Raw genomic sequence first — 23,983 nt, forward strand, 5'->3', positions numbered from 1 at the left:
CTGTGTAAATCCAGTGCGGTCAGCTGTTTCTTTTCCAGTGCTGTTCTACTGTGAAATGTATTCACATGAACTAACATTTACAATTCAAACATCCCTTTCCCTTGCCCATAAGGAATACAAGCTGCTAAGGCTTACGAAAAAAAGAAGGGGGGAAAGTCAACAATATTAATGGAGTTGGAAACTGATTCATCCTCTTCTCGTAGATAAAGAAGTACATATTATAATAAATTAAATGAAGCCTTAATAGGAACCAGTGGGTTACACATATTTGACTCAAGGCAAAAAAAGGCAATGGGGTCAAACAGATGTCAGGATTACTTTGTAACAACCTGTATTGCTGAAGATAAAAGTTTTAGGTGCCTCCCAGTTGTAGATGCTAAACATTAGACAAAAAGGAGATATTTTTTTAAAAAAGAAAGTGCTAGATCAGGGATATTGGAAAATAAGGATCTTTCTTAAAAGTGGTGCCCATCCTTGAGAACATGGCCCAAATCCAGCCTGTCAATGGACCTAAAAACATGGTGATGGGGAAGAAGTTGTATCATTAATTACTTTGACTTCCAGAGACTCAGTCATTTATGTCACCATCATTCCCCTGCTGCCAAATTACTGTCCCTGGGGCAGAGCCCTGTGATCCAGATGATTTTGCCCATCATGCTAATGCACAGGGACAGACCAGCATGTGGGATTGCTCCAGGGCCGGATCTAGCATGCAGGGCTGAGACAGTGCCCTGGATCATACCCATAGACTCACCCCGTGTATTGACCCCAATGCTGGATTCCACCTATTGATAAACCCTGCTTGTTGAATTTGGTCTGTGGACTGGCCCCCATCATTCCTCCAACTCTCATTGCCAAATAGATGAGCGCCACTGCTTTAACATGTCTAGAGAAGACCTTCTAAAAAGTAGGAAAAACAAGAGTATCACCAACATCTTGAAAAGTTTTAGCCTGTAACCTTTTCTCAGAAAAAGAACAGCTATAAATTTTCATGTCTCATGTGTTTAAAATACAGGGAAGGAAACCTGTGAAAGACAAGTTATTGTTTATGTTGAAACTTGCATGTCCAGGTAACAGGGGTTTCAGCACCACTGTCTTAGGCCACTTGTATGCTGAGATGATGCTACTGAACTCATTTTAGTAGTAGGCAACTATTATACTTCTGAGTCATGGAGTATGCCCTGGACCTTTCAATGGGACCTTTCTCACATGTGCCTAAGCATGACTTTGGAGGATTCCCAGACCTTGCATCCCCCCACTTTAAACCATTGACTCAGAATAAAAAGGCCAGACTGAGTTTGGACTTTTGGAGCCTGAATGGCTATAATCATATGTGCATACAGGCATCAACCCTGGGTTTCCTACCATGTTGAGACTGGAAAAATGAGGGAGCTATTCTTTTTTAACTGGAAGTAAAACCAAATTATTTAAAAGTGAGATTTCTGGTGAGGTGGAAACCTGCTCCTCAACAGTTTAAAAATGTCACCTTATCCGTCTATCTCTGTTTCTCTTTATCTCATGTAAATTATTTTGACTGTCATTATGATAATTCCTCTTCTTACAGGTCACTCTTTGAGAATGGGAAACCAAACCACCATGACTGAGTTTATTCTCTTGGGACTTTCCAGTGACCCACAGATCCAAATTGTACTGTTCTTTGTGTTTCTGGTGATATACATAATCACCCTAGCAGGGAACACAGTCATCATGCTGGTCATAAGAACTGATTTTCACCTTCATACCCCCATGTACTTCTTCCTGTCTCATCTATCCTTTGTTGATATCTGCTATTCCTCAGTCACCATCCCTCAGATGCTGGTGAATTTACTAACAATGAATAAAACTATTTCTGCCAATGCTTGTTTTACCCAGATGTTTTTCATCTTTTTCTCAGCTAGTTGTGAAAGTTTAATCCTCTCAGCAATGGCTTACGACCGTTATGCTGCCATATGTGATCCCCTGCATTATGTGGGAACAATGAACAAAAGAGTGTGCAGGCAGCTAGTGGGTGGTTCTTGGACAATAAGTATTATGCATGCACTGCTCAACACAATTCCTGTATTAAAGCTGGAGTTCTGTGGGCCCAATGAAATTCAGCATTTTAGCTGTGAGCTTCCCCAAATACTAGTGCTTTCCTGCACTGAGACACTTGCCAACAAAATAGCCCTTCTTTCTTCTGTTCTGTTCATTGGTTTAGGCAGTTTCCTTCTCATGCTTGTTTCCTATGTCCATATAATCTCCGCCATCCTGAGGATACGTTCTGCGGAAGGCAGAAGAAAAGCCTTCTCCACCTGCAGCTCCCACCTCATTGTGGTAACTTTACTGTATGTAACAGCCCTTGTCCAGTACATGAAATCCAGCTATGTTTCATCATTGGTCCTAGATCAAGTTTTTTCCATCCAGTACAGTATCTTAACCCCCATGTTAAACCCCATCATCTATAGTCTGAAAAGCAAAGAAGTAAAAATAGCTCTTGGTAGAATATTAAAACTATCAAGTTCTCAAAGTATTTAAACTGATTTTACAATTCTGAGTAATTGAGTACGCTTAACTATATATAATTTATTAATAATTAATAATATTATTGCATGTAGACTTTTTGGGTGTTTTGAATTCATGTACCTAAATGATCCTGGAAAACAGATGTCAATAAATATTATCATAAAAACTATCCTGGGTTGTAGGTGCCATTGAATGTATAATTATTAAGGAAAGAAAACTACCACAAGGATTTGTCTAGACTGAAAACAGGCTGTGCTTAGCTCAAGTTAAGCTATGACAGCTCTGCCCACCCAAAAATGGCTGTGTATAGATTTTCTGGCATATGTCAATAATAAGATTTAACACATGTCCTCCTTGAAATGGTGCTTAGAAGTTTAATAGCTGAGATTATTTCGAAATTAAATGGGAAGTGAGCACTGCAGTTATAAGGGTCCTTTATGACATGCCTTATATATCATATGATGATGGGATTTCCATACATCAACTGGAAGACAGGCAGGTAGTAGAGATTGGAGAAAAAGGAAGACTTCAAACAGCTGACTAATTAATTCAAGACACAAAGCTATTCCCTGAATATTCACTTGTTAAAAAAAAATGATCATATTTTGATCCAGTGGCTTATCAACAATCCTCTCCTCCATGAAAGACAATTCAAGAAGTTTGTTAATCCAACTCAATTGCCTTTAAATCAGCCGAGAGTACCACATCCCTGAGATCCTTAAGGAAGTTCATTGTATATCCTATCAGGCTGTGATTCTGGCCACTGAATCAGGGGGAAAACAATGAGAAGAGCTGGAATTTGTAAAAAATTAGTGCAAAGAACTGGAAAGCAAATTGTAATCGCTTTTTAAATGCCATACTGCATCATCTAGACCCAGTTACTGCATAATAACGAAAACAAAAGATGGACTATCTTGCTGGAGCCTACAGAAACCTTTCAGAGATATGAAAGACATTTGGGTAAGAACTTAGACCCAAGTAAATGAAGAGTAACTCTCTTGAAATAGAGACCAAGGGAAGTTAGAATGCAGTAAAGTAGTGTTCACTATTGTTTATTGTAATACCTTCATACATTCAAAACTCTAATCCATTATATCAGAAGTAGATGATTGATTAGTTCTGTAAAATACCATCAGCAACAAGTGACATATAGTATATATTATGTGTTAAACCCCTGTTAATTTGACATGCATGAATGGCATACACAAATCCATGTAAATTAGGTTACTGGTACTTACACACAGACTCCATCTGTTTCACTAGATAGCTAGACAGACAGACAAGCTATGCACAAGACATCACATTAAAGTGAATGAATATAACTTGTTTTGATTGCATGTCTACATCAGATATTTCTTCCCTCTTTCCTCCTATAGAAAATAATCCAATTGTGCCTGCAGCAATCATTAGATTGGTGCCAGTACTCTTAAGATGCACTCTGTCCATACATATGGAATATCAGAGCTCTTGTGTGCAGAAATGATCATGCACTAGTGGTTGCTTTAACCAAAAATAAACTTGTACTTAAATAATGGTCTGTGATGAGTCAATGTTACACATTGTCATTGTTTTAAATGCTTAAGTATTTTAATGAATTAATCCTCAAAATAGCTGTGTAAGGAAGGGCCACATATCCCTTTATGAGCTGGAAAAACACACAAAAAAACCCCAACAAACCTGTGGCAGAGAAAGAAGGGCCAAACTTTGACTAGGACAGAGGCACATTCCATTGAAATCAATGGGATTTAGGCACCTAAAGGAAATTCCTACTATGGACCAGATCCTCTGGTGAAATCTACATAGTTGTGTCTATGGTCAGTTCTTGAGGACTTGATCCATCTGACTACAGCTACATAATCTTGGGTCTACCATAGACAACCTATTCCTGATCCAGGATTCTGTCCAGTTGGCAGGTAGGGATGCTGTGCCCCTTGATTTGCCAGAGACTTATGACTAAACAGATTCTTAGTCTTTCCTCGGCAATATGTGGCTTACGGCTGGACCCGTTGATGTTTGCTGACAATATACTCCACATGATTAAGGACACAGGAGACCTATAGAGGCCACCAAAGCCATGTATTGTCCAACCTACTTTCCATGAGTTAACTGAGCCAGGGGGTGACTAGTTCATGGCCATTCAGTCCAGAGGTTACCAAAGTGGAAGGCAATGTCAAGCCAGGTCTCAATCTAAGTCTGACATATCAAGCCAAAGACAGATATGAGGTTGTGGCAGCATAATCAGTTGATCCATGTCAGGAAGTTCAAGACAGGAACAATCAAGAATAAGCATGGAGCCACAAACTAGAAGCTCAGAGGCTGGAGTCAGGTTTAGGAATTCCAAGCAAACCAGGGGCACAGCAAGGTGGTTTCCCAGACAACAATCTTCTGTTTGCATTGTAACAACAAGATTTGCCATAGGCACTGCAGGTGGTGACCATCTTGTGAAGTCTCTTCTCTACATCCTTGACCTTAACTTACAGAATCTGGGAGTTCTCTCATTGTACTTGTGAATGGTCCTGGTGTAGCAAGAAACCCTTTTGCCTGTTCCCCTCTCAAATGTGAAGCTCCTCCATATGGCAAAAGCCCCTCTTTTGGTATTTGCCCCCTTTTGGGGATGCTTTCTCTTTTCTACCTTTTTTTCCTTCCTCTCTCTTTTTCTTTTATCATATCATTATTTTTATATAAGGTGTATTTATAGTGAAAATGGAGCTTGTAGATGCGTTAACAAATGTACTTTAAGTTTAAAAGTAAGTTGTACAATGTAACAACATTAGCAAGAACAGGAATCTCTGTATGGAGCAGGTTCCTGAATAAATCATGGTTGATTGTGTAACACAGTAGCTAGTCTGGATAAGTATGTTAATGAGCAGCAATTAACACCTACAAAATCAGAGACCAAGGAGAAGAAAGAATCAATAAAGAGCAAGGAATTCCCAGAAACTTCATTGTTAAAGGTACAGAAGCCCTCGTTTGAACTAATCAGTGCTGGAAACAGACCCTTGGGGCTGAAATACCCCCTGATCAACCACTTTCAGAGATCTATTCAGCATGGCAGTGAATCAATCAAAATTCATCAACGGACTCCTGAGACTGCACGTATGTGCGGACATGACCCCTGGGGCTGACAGCTACCATCCAGAAGCTACCAAGAGGGACGTCCCTCAACATCAACGATCCCTGGATTGGATAAGCCTGAGAACTGGGGAGTCACCAAAGTCTGCCAGAGAGGGATAAAAGGCAGTAACGAATGACCCACAATGGCACCCTCTTTGACCTGACTAGCACCCTGCCTGTCCAGCCAGAAGGACCAGCCAGTGACCTCCTTCTGCAGCAACATTGCACTGAAAGAAGCCTCAACTGGCAATCGACGGTGGACTCCAGCACTTGGGCATAGGTATATCTTGACACCAGTGCTTAGTATTCAGAGCTAGCTACTGTGAGTGTGTGTATGCACGTGAACCTGTGTGTGTTTGAGGGGATCAGCACCAAGGTTTATGGTCTGACTTTTGCATCCATCCAATAAACTAGAATTTTATGATGATCCTGTGAGTTGGTGCTTTGTAGCCCACACTGGCAGTTGTCAGTGTAATCAGAAACTTCCTGGACTAAAATCAGGGACGCTAAGCAGAGTTCACATTACTTGGCTGGCCATGGGATAGGGGTCTTCACCCACAATCCAATCTCCCATTTTGTATGTGTCTGTCCACTCCTAACCTTTAAGCTTCTTCAGTTTATCATTCAATCTTTCCCTCACACATGTCCCTGGGTCCTTCCTGCACACCCCTGCAGTAATCGGCCATCATCCAACCAGCATACACTAAATGCTGTCCCATAACCTTTTGTTCCTGACCCTTGTGCCTCAACTGAACGCTAAGTGACAAGACTTCCTACTACCTGTGGAGGGCAATGAATCCCATTAGGCCAGCATAAACTTAAAACCATGCCCTACAACATACCACATGAAGCAACCGAACACTTGCCCCTCTGCTGTGAGAGGAAGGCCAAGGCACTAGACATTGCCCAGTGCATCATATAGTCATAGAAAAATAAGGCTGGAAGGGACCTCATACAGCCTCCTGCTTAAGACAGGATCAAACCTGACTAAACCATCCCAACCAAATGTGTGTTTAGCCTACTTTTGTAAGTTTTCAAGCTTCTGTCAAAGACAAATCTGTTCAATGTACCAGTTTAAATTTCAAACCTTTGACCTCATCTGTGTTTTATCTTTCATTGCTCTAAACTTCATAGTCTAATCCTGAGCTTGTGACCTCCTCTTCCTGGTAAAAGGGAGGGGTTGTAACTTTGAAATCTAGATCCAAAATATAGGCAGTGCACTGCCTAGGCCTCTGGTGGGGGATTTTCAGTAGATGGTGCCTGTCTAACATATAATATATTTGATGATTAGGTATAGGTATTATGTTTTTTAAAACAAAGAAACAATTGTATTAGGGCTGAATACCATTTAACATTGTGGCCTAAATTTTTTGCCTTCAGCACCAGAATGACACTGGCAAAGGTGTGTAACTAGAATGTTATTAGTGATTCTGCAAGGCTGTGCAGTGTGCCAGGAGAGTGACAGAGGTATGCCAAGAAAAATGGGCTGGACTGGAAAGTAAAATGGGCTGGATAGGTAAGCTCCATGTGGCTGGCTTGGGCCCATTTGGGGCCAGCTCTGCATGCAAGGATTGGGCCCTGGGTGGGCTAACACTGTGCACATGATTGGGCTCTGTCTGAGCTGACCCCAACAGAGACTGATCCACAGCTGGGCCAGCACTATGCAGTGGATGGTGCACAGGATGGGACATCCCTGCCTAGTTGGATGGGGTTTGGCCATGCCAGAGCCCTACAGCTGGATCAGGTTCCAGCTATTCCAGCCCTATGCAGAGGGATCAGACAATGGCTGGACCAGGAGCAGGTGCAGGATGCACCTACAGACCAGAGTGAAGTGTGCTGCCAAATTTAATCAAGAATTAAAGTGTGACTCAGGAAACAAAATTTTGGGGAATGCTGTAGAATCACACTGTGTATGCACCTTCCAGAAAGACCTGCCCATGTTTTAGCCCAATAGCCCAATAATGTTTAGGACAGTCTCCCAGGCTCCTAGGTCTCTCTAATATATAAAGCATTTGAATCTGGATTTTCTGCTTCAAAGATAAGATCTGAATCCATTAGGAAACATTTTGACATAATCAACAGGCTTCCTCTAAGAAAAAGGTGACCCACTGCATCTTGCATTTATAATCATTGAATAAGCCACTGGGAAAGTTTCTGCCCCATGGGGAACAAGAACCCAAGCCAAAACATGTGGTCCCTTCCCATCCTGGGCAGAAACCATTTCACTGAGCAGTTCTCTTTTATAGTGTGCTCATCCCCATGGCTCCACATAGCTCCTTGCTTTGGTGGCCTGGTGGGACACTTTAAAAATTAGACTGAAGCAGATCCTAAAATCAGGAATGCATATAACCATCCTCTGTTCCATTATCCCTGGGCCACAATGTATAGTCCATATATCACACACCTGAGTAAAACTTTGCATGCCACAAGTAAGCCTCACCAGCCACCCTGCAGATCCTTCAACCTTGTATGCTCAAACCTTTCCTTGACCACACTGAGAGTTAGTCTTAAGCACCAGGGTCTCTTCTGTATCTTCCTTGCAAATGCCCCACAACAGCCTCATCATGGTGCAAGACAAAAAAGCTCCTTATCCAACACAGGACGAAACCCTGGGACAACCCTCTTAACCAAAGAACTCAGGGATGTGCAGGTGTGAGCCACCTCCCTTGATCTCACAGGTTCTTGTGCACTTCACTTGTGGGGAAAGCAAGCTACTGTGGGACTACAGCTCTGAAACCATTCACACAGTGGAACAGCATGCTACCTTCTCACTTGACTCCAAGAATACCTCTCCTCCTCTGGAAGTCAGTGAGCCCATAAGAGGAAGTTTAGGCCATTTGTATGGAGAGACTGCCCCTCCCTTTTTCCTTTTTTTTTCTCCAGATTACATCACCTCACCCAAGTCTGTATAATAAGATTCAGGATAAAATGATCATCTAGGGCACAGGTGCTCACTAGTATCCAGGCATACTCCCCAGTGCCCGCTAGCCTGCCTTGAGGCACCCACAGACACATTTTATGGTCATCCAGCACATGCTTACATGATACTTGAAGATCTCCCTTGCATCTAAGTAGTGTTTCATGATGCAAAGAGCTCAGATCAGAGTTCTAGGCCAAGACAGTCCTAAATGAGGTTGCAAGAAACAGGAACCACCTGCTTCACCTTCTAAAGTATGCCCCAAGACAGCAGAAGTCTGTCTGGGAAAAGATTCTGGTTCTTCTTCCTGACCCATTCACAGTTCTTTGATTTTTTTTTTTTTTTTAACTGAAAACTCTGCCTGGACATCTAACTTACCTAACTCTAGCCTTGACTCATAGAAAACTTTGACTTATGCTCCCAGCTTACCTTGAACCCTGGACTTGCCTCCTAGCTCTGTGACTCAGGGTTTACTGTGAAGCTCGGCTTTGACTGTTGGCTCTCTGTGAAACAGTTTCTAGACTTGCCCTGTTCACTAGGTGACCTACCTGCACCATGTAGTCACAGTCCTGAAGACATCTAAGAGATGTGGCAATGGAAAGTGTACCTAGGCCTGGCCTCTGAGATGGGGGGTGGTGGTGACCCTTTTCGAGTTTGTGCTGAAAGCAACATGGACAAATAATTCCTCCCCTGGTATTGTGGTCATTGCACTACAACCTGGAGGCCACACAAATGAAATTTCCCTACTGGCTAACAAAATCCTGAAGAATACTGGGAAATTGCCTTTGCAACTGATATACTCTAACCCACTGGTGACCCCCATGCAGCAAAGAAAGGCCATCCAGGCAAACCTGGGCTTGACCTCTTGCAGAAGCAGCTAAGTAACAGTGCTTTCTAGACAGTGTGGCAGTCTTCCTGGACAGCTGGTGTGGGTAAGAAACTTCCCTTGTCAAATTGGTTGGCAATGGACTGGAGGCTATCAGGGGATCCCAGCGTCCACATGGGAATAGGCACCCACTCTTCATGTTCCTGGGCATCCCCATGTTAATGCTTGCTTTCTTAGGTGACACACATATCTCCCCCTAGGCTTCATGAATTTGTGTCTGCTGCTAGTTCTTGCAGGTCCTCAAAGCTATCCACTCCTACTCGTCACTGCTTATGTTTTTGTCTCTGAAACAGAGGCATAAAGACTGGAGGTGGTCACAGAGGTGACACCTTCCCTTAGTTCTTGCTCCACTTGCATGTAGCTCCCTGGCACAGGAGGCATGCAAAAACACTTGAGAGAAGACTCCAGGGCCTCCTGCTGGTAGGCCACAACACACCAACTAACAGACTGGCTGGAAGCAAAGCAGAGACAGGTGTGCCAAGATGTTCCACCGTGAAGAGAAGGTAAGAGCCAGTTCCTCAGAGCACTGCTCTATGAGAGTCTGGAGGATAAGGAAGTGTGCTCTCATGGAGGATAAGGTCCCTTCTGTGCTCTCATGGAGAAGGCAAAGTGAGACCAGCCCCTGTGTCATGAAAATGACCAGTCATTCAATGATAGGAAGCCCTGAGTAAAAAGCTCTGCTGTTGCAATCCATGCATCTTCAGAAGCCCTTACGGGATCATGACCAAGAGGCATGTTAGGATATCTGTTCACTAGCCACATAGGTGTGTGCAGCATTACAGCAGCAGTGACTCCAGAATATTATCAGTCACTTCAGCTGGGAGAGGCCTGTACATTTGTTCAGTACTGGATCATCAAATATGAATCATTTCAACTCCTTGTCTTTCCAAACCTTCTGACAAGGACTTTGGCTCTTCTAGTGGAGTTAAACAATACACGCTTGCTTTCAGAAAAATCTGAGAAAGTGGCGAAACACCTTTGGGGCAGGGATTTTTATTATATAATCACCTGTAAATTGTGTATAGATAAATCAATATTCAGAGTGAGCCAAAACAGATACATCATTCTAAATCTTTCATATTCTGGTTTGCAAAATGCCCCTTGCTGAGCAAAACATTGTTAGCTAGTTACACAAGAGATACTTTGTCCTAGAGAAGCCCACAAAATATTTAGATTCTCAAACTGATGTTTAGTCCCAGAGCCTGAAAAATATTTTCCTAGAGGGGAGGAGCAGTAACATGAGATATTTATACTGGATCTACAAACAAATAAAACTCCATTACCTTGAGCTTTTTTCAGTGTTAAAGGCAGCATGTATTCTTGTGTTTCATATCTCTGATAGAGAAAGACAGTTACAGGCAAAGGAAGTGAGGAGGGAGAGGTAGGAACATAGTCAAAAGGAGCAAAAGTAACCAATAGTAAACTGAGTGGTTGGTTAGTCTCTTTGTCTATTTCCCTCCTGAAACAGTCTCTTTAACATCAGTATCCCCATTCCTTAAATAAAACAGTATTAACCTTCCGTGAGAACAGCAGAATCTGTTCTCTCTCTCTGCTACGGGACAGCCATCACATGAACATTTTCTATATGGATGTTCAGGGAGCAGATTCTCCTTTTATTCTTTGATCTAGTGGGTGACAGTTTGGGTGGAAGTAATATAAGACTATATATAGTTTTATTTAATTGTATGTGTGTGATTTGAAAATGAAAAATTGAACATAAGGCTTTGGAATGACAATGTGGAGTAATTTAAACAGTACTGGCTATGGCTAACAGTCTTCAAGGCAAATAATTTCAAAGTGGAACAGATGCAAAGAAGGGCAATCAGGAAAACAAAGGGGATGGTCTATAAGAATTTTCCTTCTCTAACATGGTATACAAAGGGTATAAAAGGGAAAAGAATGGCTTTCTGAACATATATTGGGGAGGGGAGGGGGTAAAAACAAGGGAGTTAGAAGAGCTGTTTAAATTAAAAGAATGTGTCAGAATATGAAACAAAAAAGTATATGAAACATCCAAAAATTTACATAGGCTGAGCATTAGATAGGGAATATATAATAAGTGTGTCCAAAATACATTAGGCTGGACTTGATGATCCCAGGGTTTCTAAAGGCCTGTGTTCTCTGGGCCACATTCACAAAAGAGCTCATATGCTTTAATTTGAACTAAGGTGAAATGCATGTGCCTACATCCAAAGTTGCAATTGTGAAAGCCTCTTGTGTTAACTGCTAGATTGATCCTCTGTGCTAAATTAGGGCATCCCTGCATTAGGTGCTTTTTGCATCTATGTTATAGCTAAAACCTTTCAGGATTGAAAAGTTAGGTGTTCTTGTACCTAGGAGCCCTGAAAAGCCTAATGTAGTACGTGCTCTCAGAGCACAGTCAACACACACACACACACAGAGGGCTGGTTGCTCACATAATCTAGTGGTGTCCACAATCTCTTATTTTAAAAGACGGCTGGAGCTGGTATTGTTGCCACCTTCCTTTTATCAGTATCTCAGTGCTTAGTAAATTTGCCCTGTACACGGGGGCACCAATGTTAAATTATTTTGTCTTCCTGAAAGTTCTCAAGCTCATACCACACAGGAGAGCACCCAAAGCACCTAACTCATGAAGCTGAAGTCTAGAGTGACAGTCTATTACTTTCTGAATGCCTAGAGTTGGTTCTGTCCATGATTATCTAAGCCCTAGAAATGCCATTTATGCAGGGGCGTGACATCCTACTTCTGGGTAAGTAGGAAGCCATCCATGGGCATACATATACATCACACAGAAATAGTGACCAATTATGCACAATTGACATTTCTGGGACTCAGATGACCAAATCTGTTTATCAAGGATCCCAGAAAAGAGTACAGTGCCATGTTAGTATTTACAGCATTCATGTTGCTGTGAGTCTTTCCTCAGTTCTGGACTGAACAGTCAGGTCTACTCTGTTTCTTTATCTTCCCAAAGACCATTTCATGGAAAACACAGATGCATTCCCTGGAGCAGGTACCAGAAACAAGGATTCCTTCCTCCTAGGTGAGTCCCCATAGCATGACTATAAAAAGGAGTATAGGGGTATATCCCCAGAGTCAGATAAAAAGGAGTATATCCCCAGAGTCATACTCCTTCTTGCCTTCTCTCATTTGCTCTCTGGTTCTTTAAGCCTTGAGTTGTGTTCTGTATAGTGGCACAGACTTAACGCGAGGGATGGGAATTCTGCTTTTAGCTTGAATACCATGAAGAACATAGTCCTTTTCCCCAAAAAGTCTCTGTTGCAAGGGATGTTGAAAGCATGGATTTGAAATATTTGCCAGATAGGTACATCTAGTCAGAGCTAGTCAAATAAAGCCATTTATTCTCCCTGGAAAGGTTTGTAATTTTTAGATTTTATTCCCTTTTTTAATGATATACTATAATGAGCAGGATTTTAGATATTAATCTGAAGGCATGGGTGCCACAATCAAGATTTAAATACCAAGGTAAAACATAATGAAAACTGCAATCAGAAAATAGGAATGAGAGAGAATGCCAAATTAAGAAGAATGTGTGGTTGTTGTAATTAGTGATTTGTCTTTTAAGAAGGGATGAAACAGTTGGACAAATAATGTTTTTTTCAGGCATGTGGTCAAACTGAGAAATCAGGGGGAAAAAATCAATGTGGGGGTTCAAAAAGATTTTTTCCCAATCTTGCAACAAAATTATTACAAATAGGTGCATTCAATTTGACAGGTCAACAAATGTGTACAAGGAGCTCTCTGAGCAGATCCAGGTTAGTGATTTGGGCTCTCAAATACTGTTACATCGTGAAACGCATGTACATGAAGACAGCATTTGCTATTTAAGCACCCAAGTTATGTTAGTTCATCGAGAACAAGGTCTCCTAAGGTTACAGAAAAAGAAGGAAGTGAGAGCCAATAAAAATAGATTCACTTGAGATTCATTCTTCCTCCTCTTTCACATCGGCACGGAGATTTGTATTAAGGCCAATTTGAAGTTCCAGGATTACATGGACTTGACTTAAAGCGATATACATCAGGAACAGGATCAAAAAGATTCCACAGTTGGCTCTGAAAAACATGTATTACTGATGGGCAGGATTGTGGGTACATTGACATTTTTAGCGCACAATGTGACAAACCTCAGGGAGACTGATTTTTAGAAAGTGCTGGCTTAGCAGTTTCTATCAATCAGGAGCCATGGAGTAGACCATCTATTTGGGAGATTTTGTCTTATAATCCTTCCAGGAAAAAAGAGAAGAACTATAGATGTTTATGTCTCACATATTTAACATGCAGGGATGAAAAACAGCCAAAATCAGTAGTTTGGTTATTATTTATATTGAAAATCGCAGACATATCATACACAAAGCTTAATGTGCTCTCCTTTAACACCCCTATTGTACTGGGATAATTAGAATGAAGACATGGTAGGTGTACTGCTCCATAGCTGCAGTAACACAATAGTGAAACAGACTGATTGATACCACCAGCTAGAAGAGAAGAGTACAGGAGGGATCGTGTTGACAAAAGGGGCGGGGGTGTAGCTCTCTATGTGAAGGAAAGCTACATGTCCCTGCAAGCTGATGTTGGCGACCGGCATGGACAGCTAGAGACCCTCTGGGTAAAAATTTGTGGGGAATTCGGCACAGGGGACACAACGGTGGGAGTCTACTACAGACCTCCCACTCAAAGTCCCGAGCTTGACCAGGAGTTCGCCCAGGAACTGACTGAGGCCGCTTGCTCCAGGACCTTGGTTGTCATGGGGGACTTCAATTACCCGGACATCTCGTGGGAAGATCACTCAGCTAAATCTGAGCGGGCGCAAAGCTTTCTTTCATGCGTGGATGACCTCTACCTGACTCAAGAAGTCTATGGGCCAACGAGAGGCAAAGCGCTGCTTGACCTGGTACTGGCTACGGGGGACGACCTAATCGGCGATGTAGTGATTTATGGGAAGTTGGGTGACAGCGACCACAAGCTGATCACCTTCACCATCCGCCATAAAGCTGGCAAGTCAGTCAGCAACACAGAAGTCCTTGACTTCAGAAAAGCCGACTTTGACAAGCTCAAGAGGCTAGTCGGTCAGGCCCTCGGGGACCATGACCCCAGGGAGTTGGGAGTTCAAGAAGAGTGGTTGCTTCTCAAGGAAGCGATCCTCAGTGCACAAGCTAAATCTCTTCCAACACGGAGGAAAGGCAGCAAGAAGGCACAGCACCCCCCCTGGCTCTCCAGAGACCTAGCGGACCTACTGTGGCTAAAAAGGAAAGCCTACAAAGGATGGAGGATGGGATTCACCTCCAAGGAGGATTACTCCACGCTGGTCCGGTCCTGCAGGGAGCAAACCAGGAAAGCCAAGGCTGCAACTGAACTCCAACTAGCTTCAGGCATCAAGGACAACAAAAAGTCCTTTTTCAGATACGTGGGGAGCCGGAGGAAAAGCAAGGGCAATGTTGGACCCCTGCTAAACCAGATGGGGCAACTGACAACTGAGGCCCAGGAAAAAGCCAACCTATTAAATAGGTACTTTGCGTCAGTCTTTCATCAGTCACACGGGATGCCCATGCCTGCTATGGGACAGGGAAATCTGGGTGAGGGGGATCCCCTACCCTCCATCAATGCTGACCTCGTGAAGGAACACCTTGAGAAGCTGGATACCTTCAAGTCAGCTGGCCCTGACAACCTGCACCCCAGGGTACTCAAGGAGCTGGCGAGCGTCATAGCCCAGCCCCTGGCACGGATCTTTGAAAACTCTTGGCACTCTGGTGTAGTGCCCGAAGACTGGAAGAAGGCCAATGTGGTGCCAATCTTCAAGAAAGGGAGGAGAGTGGATCCGGCTAACTACAGGCCCATTAGCCTGACTTCTATCCTGGGCAAGATCTTAGAAAAGTTTATTAAGGAGGCCATCCTTGAGGGACTGGCCCAGGCTAACATTCTAAGGGACAGCCAGCATGGGTTTGTTGCGGGTAGGTCTTGTTTGACCAATCTCATTTCCTTCTATGACCAGGTGACCTATCACCTGGACAAGGGAGAAGAGATTGATGTCATATATCTTGACTTCAAAAAAGCTTTTGATCTGGTATCCCATGATCACCTCTTGGCCAAACTGCCCAGTTGTGGCTTTGGCTCCACCACGATCCGCTGTCTGGGAAATTGGCTCCGTGGTCGGACCCAGAGGGTTGTGGTTGATGGCAGTCACTCATCGTGGTGCCCTGTGACCAGTGGGGTCCCTCAAGGCTCTATCCTGGGACCCATACTGTTCAACATCTTCATTAATGATGTGGACATTGGAGTCAGGAGTGGACTGGCCAAGTTCGCCGATGACACCAAACTTTGGGGCAAAGCATCCACGCCAGAAGATAGGCGGGTGATCCAGGCTGACCTGGACAAGCTCAGCAAATGGGCAGACGAGAACCTCATGGTGTTTAACACCGAAAAATACAAGGTTCTCCACCTTGGGAGGAAAAACCTGCAGCACCCTTATAGGCTCGGCAGTGCTACGTTGGTTAGCACTACAGAAGAAAAAGACTTGGGGGTCATCATTGACCACAAGATGAACATGAGCCTGCAATGCGATGCTGCGGCTAGTAAAGCGACCAAAATGCTGGCGTGCATCCATAGATGCTTCTCGAGCAAATCCCGGGACATCATTCTCCCCTTGTACTCGGCCTTGGTGAGGCCGCAGCTGGAGTACTGCGTCCAGTTTTGGGCTCCACAATTCAAAAAGGATATGGAGAAGCTTGAGAGAGTCCAGAGGAGAGCCACGCGCATGATCAGAGGTCAGGAAAACAGATCTTACGATGTCAGGCTGAGAGGCATGGGACTCTTTAGCCTGGAAAAGCGCAGGCTCAGGGGTGATCTGATGGCCACCTACAAGTTTATCAGGGGTGACCATCAGGATCTGGGGGAACATCTGTTCACCAGAGCGCCCCATGGGATGACGAGGTCGAACGGTCACAAACTCCTGCAAGACTGTTTCAGGCTGGACATAAGGAAGAATTTCTTTACTGTCCAAGCCCCCAAGGTCTGGAACAGTCTGCCAGCGGAGGTGGTTCAAGCGCCTACATTGAAGACCTTCAAGAGTAAATTGGATGCTTATCTTGCTGGGATCCTATGACCCCAGCTGACTTCCTGCCCTTTGGGCAGGGGGCTGGACTCGATGATCTCCCGAGGTCCCTTCCAGCCCTAATGTCTATGAAATCTATGAAATCTATGAAATTTGACATTACTTCCTAAAAATGCCAGAATCAATCTCGCTGAACATAACCACACAAAATGGGAGATAATTTCCATCTTATCTTCTTACATATTCTTTTTTCCTCTTTATGACTTCTTACAGTGGTTTTGGAGTAGACGCTATGAGATTCTGTGTATGAAATGACTTTATGGGCAATGTCTCCAAAAGCTTTCTTTTTTGATGGCTGAGAAGAGGATGGATACTTGAAAAACCACTGAAGAAGTGTTTGAATCCAGGTTACTCACAGAAAGTACTAAAATGACAGTAATTGACTCTATTTTGCTCACACACTTCAGGTGTGAAACTTAATATACGAACTGCAATATAATTAGATGTCAGTTCCCTGGTCAAGAGTTCCACAGGGAAATTCTTAGTTATTGCAACTCAGCACTTCTCCTAGAGATAATATCAGAGTTGATTACTTTGTGCTGAACCCAAGCAAAGTTTATGATGCACATGATTGGTAGACTGATCTCGGGCGCATCTAGATGTTGCAGCTACATGTCGCCACATAGTGACGTGCTATGTTGCTGTGCAGTGTGCTCCCCTGGTTTAGTGCACCACTACAGTGATGTAGTGATGAAATCTAACTGTGAGAAGTGTGCATGGTGCAGGATGCAGAGTGCAGTACCGGGATTTACTACACCATGCTTTAGTACTTCCAAAAGCAATATTGCCACACCTATCAGTCTTCATTTTGGTAGATTAAATAAGCCTATTACTCTCAACCTCTCCTCAGAAGTCATGTGCCTCATCACCATAACCATTTATGTTGTCCTCCACTGGACTGTGTCCAACATGTCTATATCATTTCTGTAGTGAGGGGCCCAAAACTGGACACAGTACTCCAGGTGTGGCCTAACTAGTGAAGAATAGAGTGGGATAATTACTTCCCTTGATCTGCTGGCAGTGCTCCTACTAATGCAGCCCAGTATACTGTTAGTCTTTTTAGCAAGGCGGCCACACTTGGTGCTTGTACATGTGCCCCTAGGGTGCCATAGTAACTGCTTCATCATTTAGTAGTTCTTTTTGGATGTACTAAATGATGGTGCAGTAACCACCCATACTGTGCTGCACCAATGCTGCAGTTATTTTTAATCCCTATGTCTCCATAGCAACACACTATAATGAGGCATTGCTATGGCGCTATAGTGTCATGTGTAGACACGCCCACTATTGACTCAGATCCAGCTTACTGTACACAGTAACTCCCAGGTCCTTTTCTGTGGAGCTGCTGCCCAGCCAATCAGCCCCCAGCCTATACTGATCCATGGGATTGTTCCATCCTAAGTGCAGGACCTTGCATTTGTCTTTGTTAAACCTTGCCCAACATGGCCCAGACCCCTGATTAGTGCACCTTGGCACTTACCATAGGAGCAGAGATGAGTGACAGCTGGGAAGAGACACAGACACGGATACAGACACAGGCACAGGATCAGCAGATTTGAGCAGCCTGCACTGCTCAGGAGCCATGCCCCCAGCTCTCATGGATACGTAGACTCAGGCAGCTGTGAAAGGCAGCTGGAGAACTAGCTGGCAGTGAGCTGGGGAGAGAGGAGCAGAACACCAGCTGGGAGATGCCAGCTCCAGAGCTGGGAGGCTCCAGCTCCAGCCCCAGCCACCCGAGGAAAGAGCCAGCTGTCCACCTGGGGACCCTGACCGGTGAGGCAGAAGGCAGACTCAAGGGTCAACAAAGGAAAGGGAGCCCCATTGAGGGGAAGCAACCAGGAGTGATGCTGCTGGGGAGTGGTAGGGCTCTGACCAGGACCTCAGGTACCATGGCTGAGGGCAGACATTCAAGCCCACAGCCATCCTCAGACAGCCCCAGAGGGGGCAGACAGTGGAGGACTATGAGCCCCCGAAGGGGGAAAGAGGTGACGCTGGTGAGAACGACCAGGATGATGGGACCTCAGGTCAGTCAGGCTACAGGGCAGGGACACCAGAAGAACTGGTAGGAATGGGGCACAGGGCTGCCCCCAGTACCCATGCCTATTAGAGGATAGGGGATGCAAAAGTTCCCTGAGGGGATAAAAAGGGTCACAGAGAGAGAGAGAGGGAGACAATCTCGGGACCTCCACTGGCAGGAGCCGACATTTTTTAGGAAAGTTGCAGTTAACACCAGCTGGGGCAAGTTTATTTATTAGAAGAGGGGAAACCAGCCGGAAGACAAGAGGTGGACCAGGAAGGTTAATGGCCGGGAAGACCCAGCCCTTTCAAGGTGGGCAGAGTGGGGAAGACCTGCGGTGAGCAGCATCTACCCAGGCCAAAGACGTGATAAGGGTGAGGTAAAGGGGAAGTTTGGAGCCCCACAAAGACACCTCCAGAGTCAAGACCCTTCTGGGCCCCTGACTGGGAACTGCCTCCCCAACAATAACACCGAAGATGTGGCAGGCAAGAAAGGGGCACCGCCCAGGCCATCTAGGTGGCACCAGAATAGGGTTTAACCCTGATGTCTCTGGGGGGCAAAGCATTGACAAAGATGTCCCCAAAACCTTACAACACCTACCCCTGACAAACCTTATGAGATTTCTTTGGGCCCAATATTCCAATTTGTTTATGTCTCTCTGAATCTGAGCCCTACCCTTAAGCAGATCTACTTCACCTTGCAGCTTGGTGTCATCTGCAAACTTCTTTAGGGTGCACTCCAACCCATCTTCCTGATTGTTAATGAAGATATTGAATAAAACCGGCCCCAGGACTTATCCCTGGGCCCTCCACTAGATACTGACTGCCAGCTAATCCTTGAGCAATCAATCACTACCTGTTGAACCCGATGATCCAGCCAGCTTTCTATCCACCTTACAGTCCATTCATCCAATCCATACTTCCTTAGATTGCCTGCTGGAATGCTGTCGGAGACCATATCAAAAACCTTGCTAAAATCAAGGTAAATAACATCCACTGCTTTCCTCACATCTATAGACCCAGTCATTTCACCATAGAATTCAATCATATTGGTCAGGCATGGCTTGCCCCTGGTGAATCTATGCTGACTGTTCCTGTTCACTTTCTTCTCCTCTCAGGCTCCAGGGGAGGCACACCTAGGCCAAGAGTCAGTGAGGATCTAGTCAGGGAACTTCTAGAGGGACTGAATGTATTTAAATCAGCTGGTCCTGACAATCTCCACCCCAGAATGCTGATGGAATTAGCTGAGGTCATTGCGGTACCCCTGGCACAGCTTTACAAGCACTTGTGGTACTCTGGTGTGGTGCCTGGGGAGGAAGAACCAGCAGCATACCTACAGGCTGGGGGACTCCCTTCTCATCAGTGCAGAGGCAGAAAAGGATCTTGGAGTCATCACTGATGCCAAGATGAACATGAGCTGGCAGTGTGGGGATGCGGTCAGGAAGGCCAACCGCACCTTGTCATGCATCCACAGATGCATCTCAAGCAGGTCCAAGGAGGTGATACTCCCCCTCTATGCGACACTGGTCAGGCCGCAGTTGGAGTCCAGTTCTGGGTGCCGCACTTCAAGAGGGACATGTACAACATGGAGAGGGTCCAAAGGAGGGCCACTCACATGATCAGGGGCAGCAGGGCAGGCCCTACGAGGAGAGGCTACGGGACCTGAACTTATTCAGCCTCCACAAGAGAAGGCTGAGGGAGGATTTAGTGGCCTGTTACAAACTAGTCAGGGGGGATCAGCAGGGCACTGGGGGACTCCCTGTTTCCCCAAGCACCACCAAGAGTGACTGGAAATAACGGTCACAAGTTGGCAGAGGGTAGATTCAGATTAGACATCAGGAGACCCTCCTTCACTGTCAGGGCAGCTAGGAACTGGAACCAACTTCCAAGCGAAGTGGTGCTGGTTCCTACCCTGGGGGTCTTTAAGACAAGGCTAGACAAACACCTTGCTGGGGTTGTTTGACCCCAGTACTCTTTCCTGCCATGGCAGGGGCTCAGACTTGATGATCTGCTCAGCTCCCTTCCAACCCTTCATACAAACTATGAAAGTATGAAACTTTTTACAAGTGGATTGTTTGAGGAACTGCTCCATGATTTTTCCAGGGACTGAGTTGAGGCTGATTGGTCTGTAATCCCTGGATCCTCCTTCTTCCCTTTCTTAAAGATGGACACTATATTTGCCTTCTTCCAATTATCCAAGACCTCCCTGATCACCAGGAGTTTGCAAAGATAATAGCCAGTGGCTCTGCAGTCACATCAGCCAACTCCCTTAGCACCCTTGGATGCATTGCATCCAGCCCCATAGACTTTTACACCTCCAGCTTTTCTAAATAGTCCCTAACCTGATCTTTCACTACTGAGAGCTGCTCATCTTCTCCCCAATCTTTGTTGCCTGGTGCAATAGTCTGGGAACTGACCTTGCCTGTGAAGACCAAGGTAAAAAAGACATTGAATACTCCAGTCTTTTCCTCATCATCTGCCACTAGTGTGCCTCCCCCATTCAGTAAGTGACCCGCACTTCCCCTGACCTTCCTCTTGTTGCTAACATACTTTTAGAAACCTTTCTTGTTCTCCTTCATGTCCCTTCCTAACTGTAACTCCAACTGCCCTTTGGCTTTCCTGATTTAATCCCTGAAGGCCTGACTATACAAACAATATTCATATACTCCTCCCTGGTCATCTATCCAAGCTTCCACTTCTTGTAAGCTTCCTTTTTGTGTTTAAGTTCACTGAAAAGTTCTCTGCTAACCCAAGCTGGTCCTCTGCCATATTTTCTATTCTTCCTGCACATTTGCATTTTTGTTCCTGTGCCTTCAATAAGATTTCATTAAAATGCAATCAGCTCTCCTGGACTCCTTTCCCCCTCAGACTGACCTCCCAGGGGATTCTGTCCCTCAGTTCCCCAAGGGAGTCAAAATCTGCTTTTTCTGATGTGCAGGGTTCATACTCTGCTGCTCTCCTTTCTTCCTTTAGTCAGAATCCTGAATGTGATCATTTCATGGTCATTGCTGTCCAAGTTACCATCCACTTCTACACCCCCCATCAGTTCTTCCCTGTTTTTTAGCAGCAAGTCAAGAAGAGCATAGTCCCTAGTTGGTTTCTTCAACACTTGCACCAGGGAGTTGTCTCCAATAACCTCCAAAATCTTCCTGGATTTCCTGCATGCTCCTTTATTGGCCTCCCATCAGATGTCAGGGTGATTGAAGTCTCCCATGAGAACCAGGAACTGTGATCTGGAAACTTCCACTAGCTGTGTGAAGAAAGCCTGATGTACCTCATCTTCAACCATCTTAACTGTGTCAACCATTTTCTGAGCAAAAAGCAGCAAGTGAATCTGTGTGAGTCTGTGTGAGTCTGGGAATGAGTCTGTGTGAGTCTGGGAATGAGGTGATGTTTTAGGAATGTGGAAGAAGGTACAACATGAGACAGAAAAACAGACTGGAATGTGAAAAACAACACGTAATTGGTAACAGAATCCACAATGAACATATGCCAAAAAGTGAATGGTGATTGGTAAAGAAGCCTCCGGAAGTTTCCAGGTTTTGGTCAAAGTTGTCCCATTGACCAAAGAAGAGAAGTCAAGCAAAAAGACATGTAAATGAATGAAATGCATAGGCAATTCCATGCTAATAAAGCAAACAGTAAACAGAGGTGGAGCTTGAGATGGCAGGAAAAATGGGTGGAACAAAAGGAGGGATAGAGGTGGAGTGAATGTTAATAAGTATGAACCAAAGTGTATATATATGGAAAAAAACTATTGTTCAGTGCAGGTCCCTAGGTTCACGGGCTGTATGTCTGTGAGAGACCCTTGTCCAAAGCTGTCTGCATTTTGAATAAAGCTGCTGCGAGCAATGTGTGCTGGTGCTTGCTCCCTATTTGCTCCGGCTAATGAGTAACAGGATCCATGGGCAATTGGATCATTGTCTCCCTAGTTGTTGGGTGCCACATGGAGTCGGGGTCTAACACAAACTATCACGCCTCAGGCAAGTTCTCATTATCCATCCTGTTCCTGCATACCATCCATAGGCTTCAACCTCCAGACTCAAATATTTCCTGTTCTGCCTTGGCCATACAGGGAGCTGCTCCTAAGCACCAGGGTCCTTTTCAATGCATCCCAGCAAACATGTGCCTACAGGCCTGCCACTGTACAGAGCAAAAAAGCACATTTTCCAATGGAGGACGGGACTCTGGAACAACACCCTTACCAAAGAACCTGTTGTTGTGCACTTGGGAGCCACACCCCTTGGCTTCACAGCTTTTTGGGCACTTTATCATATGGGGAAGCAAGCATCTATGGGGCTCTAGCCCTGAAACCACTCACACAATGTAATGTCATGCTGCCTTCTCACTTGACCCCAAGGACTCTGCCCCTCATTTGGGAGTCAAGAGTCTATGAAAGGAAGAGTAGTCCGCTTGTGGGTTACTTGTATGGAGCACACTTCCCCTCCATTTTTCCTTCTTTTTCTCTTGATTACATAACCTCACTTCAAGTCTATGTAACAACATGAAGGCTAAAATGATAATGAGGCAGAGCCACTGTCCAGTATCTAGCCTCACACTTCAGTGCCCTAGATCCTGGCTTGAGGTGTCCAGAGGCACATTCTGTGGTCATCCAGTAGCTGCTCACTTGGTATTTAAAGAGTTTTCTGGCATCCAAGAAGTGCTTCATGATGTAATGGGCACACATGCAAGCATCAGTCCCAGACAGTCCTACTGAGACTTCAGCAAACAGCTGACCACCTGCTCTACCCTTAAAGCATACCCCAAAATAGCAGCAGTCTGTCTGGACAAAGGCTCTGGTTCTTCATAGTTTCATAGTTGGTAAGGTCAGAAGGGACCTAAGCAGATCATCAAGTCCAAGCTGCTGCTATGGGCAGGAAAGGATGCTGCGGTCAAATGATACTGTCTAGGTGGTTGTCTAGCCTCCTTTTGAAGATGCCCAGGGTAGGGGTGAGAACCACTTCCCTTGGAAGTTGGTTCCAGCTCCTAGCTGCCCTAGCTGCCCTGACTTGTTCTTGTTCTTGACTACTTCTCAATTCTTTGATTCCCTTTTTACCTAAAATTCTGTCTGGAAATCTAGCTTTCTGAACTCTGGCCTTGACTTAAGGTTTACCCTGAGCTTTGATAAGAGCTTGCAGCTTACCATGAACCTTAGACTTTCCTTCCCCCTGTGTGACTTGGGACTTACTATGAACCCCAGATTTGACTCCCTCCTTTCTGTGCACACATCTCTAGACTTATCCTGTTACTAGGTGACCAAAATGTCCCTAATACAAGAGGCAAAGAAGGCATGGGTAGGTAGGCCTGGTCCCTGAAAAAGAAGGAATAAACTTCAGAGTCTATGCTAGTAGCACCAGGGGCAAAGACCTGGTCTTATGGATATTGCACTACAATCTGGAGACCACATTGGTGAAGTGCCTACAATGTCATGAAGCAG

The 23,983-nt window shown here is 44.7% G+C and overlaps 1 protein-coding gene across 1 annotated transcript; it reads left to right on the top strand.

The window, feature by feature from the left end:
- Nucleotides 1-1,578: 1,578 nt before the first annotated feature.
- LOC149862666 (olfactory receptor 5BS1-like) lies at nucleotides 1,579-2,514 on the top strand. The gene has a single exon (XM_090054039.1). The coding sequence runs from the start codon at nucleotides 1,579-1,581 to the stop codon at nucleotides 2,512-2,514; it is 936 nt and encodes a 311-aa protein (XP_089910165.1).
- The last annotated feature ends 21,469 nt before the right edge of the window (nucleotides 2,515-23,983 follow it).

This window comes from Crocodylus siamensis, chromosome 6, assembly GCF_052110815.1.
Source record: "Crocodylus siamensis isolate JL-2025a chromosome 6, ASM5211081v1, whole genome shotgun sequence".
Lineage (NCBI taxonomy): Eukaryota > Metazoa > Chordata > Crocodylia > Crocodylidae > Crocodylus > Crocodylus siamensis.

Bases quoted from the DNA above. Each gene is read 5' to 3' on its own strand.
- LOC149862666 (XM_090054039.1), top strand. From the start codon at position 1,579: ATGGGAAACCAAACCACCATGACTGAGTTTATTCTCTTGGGACTTTCC.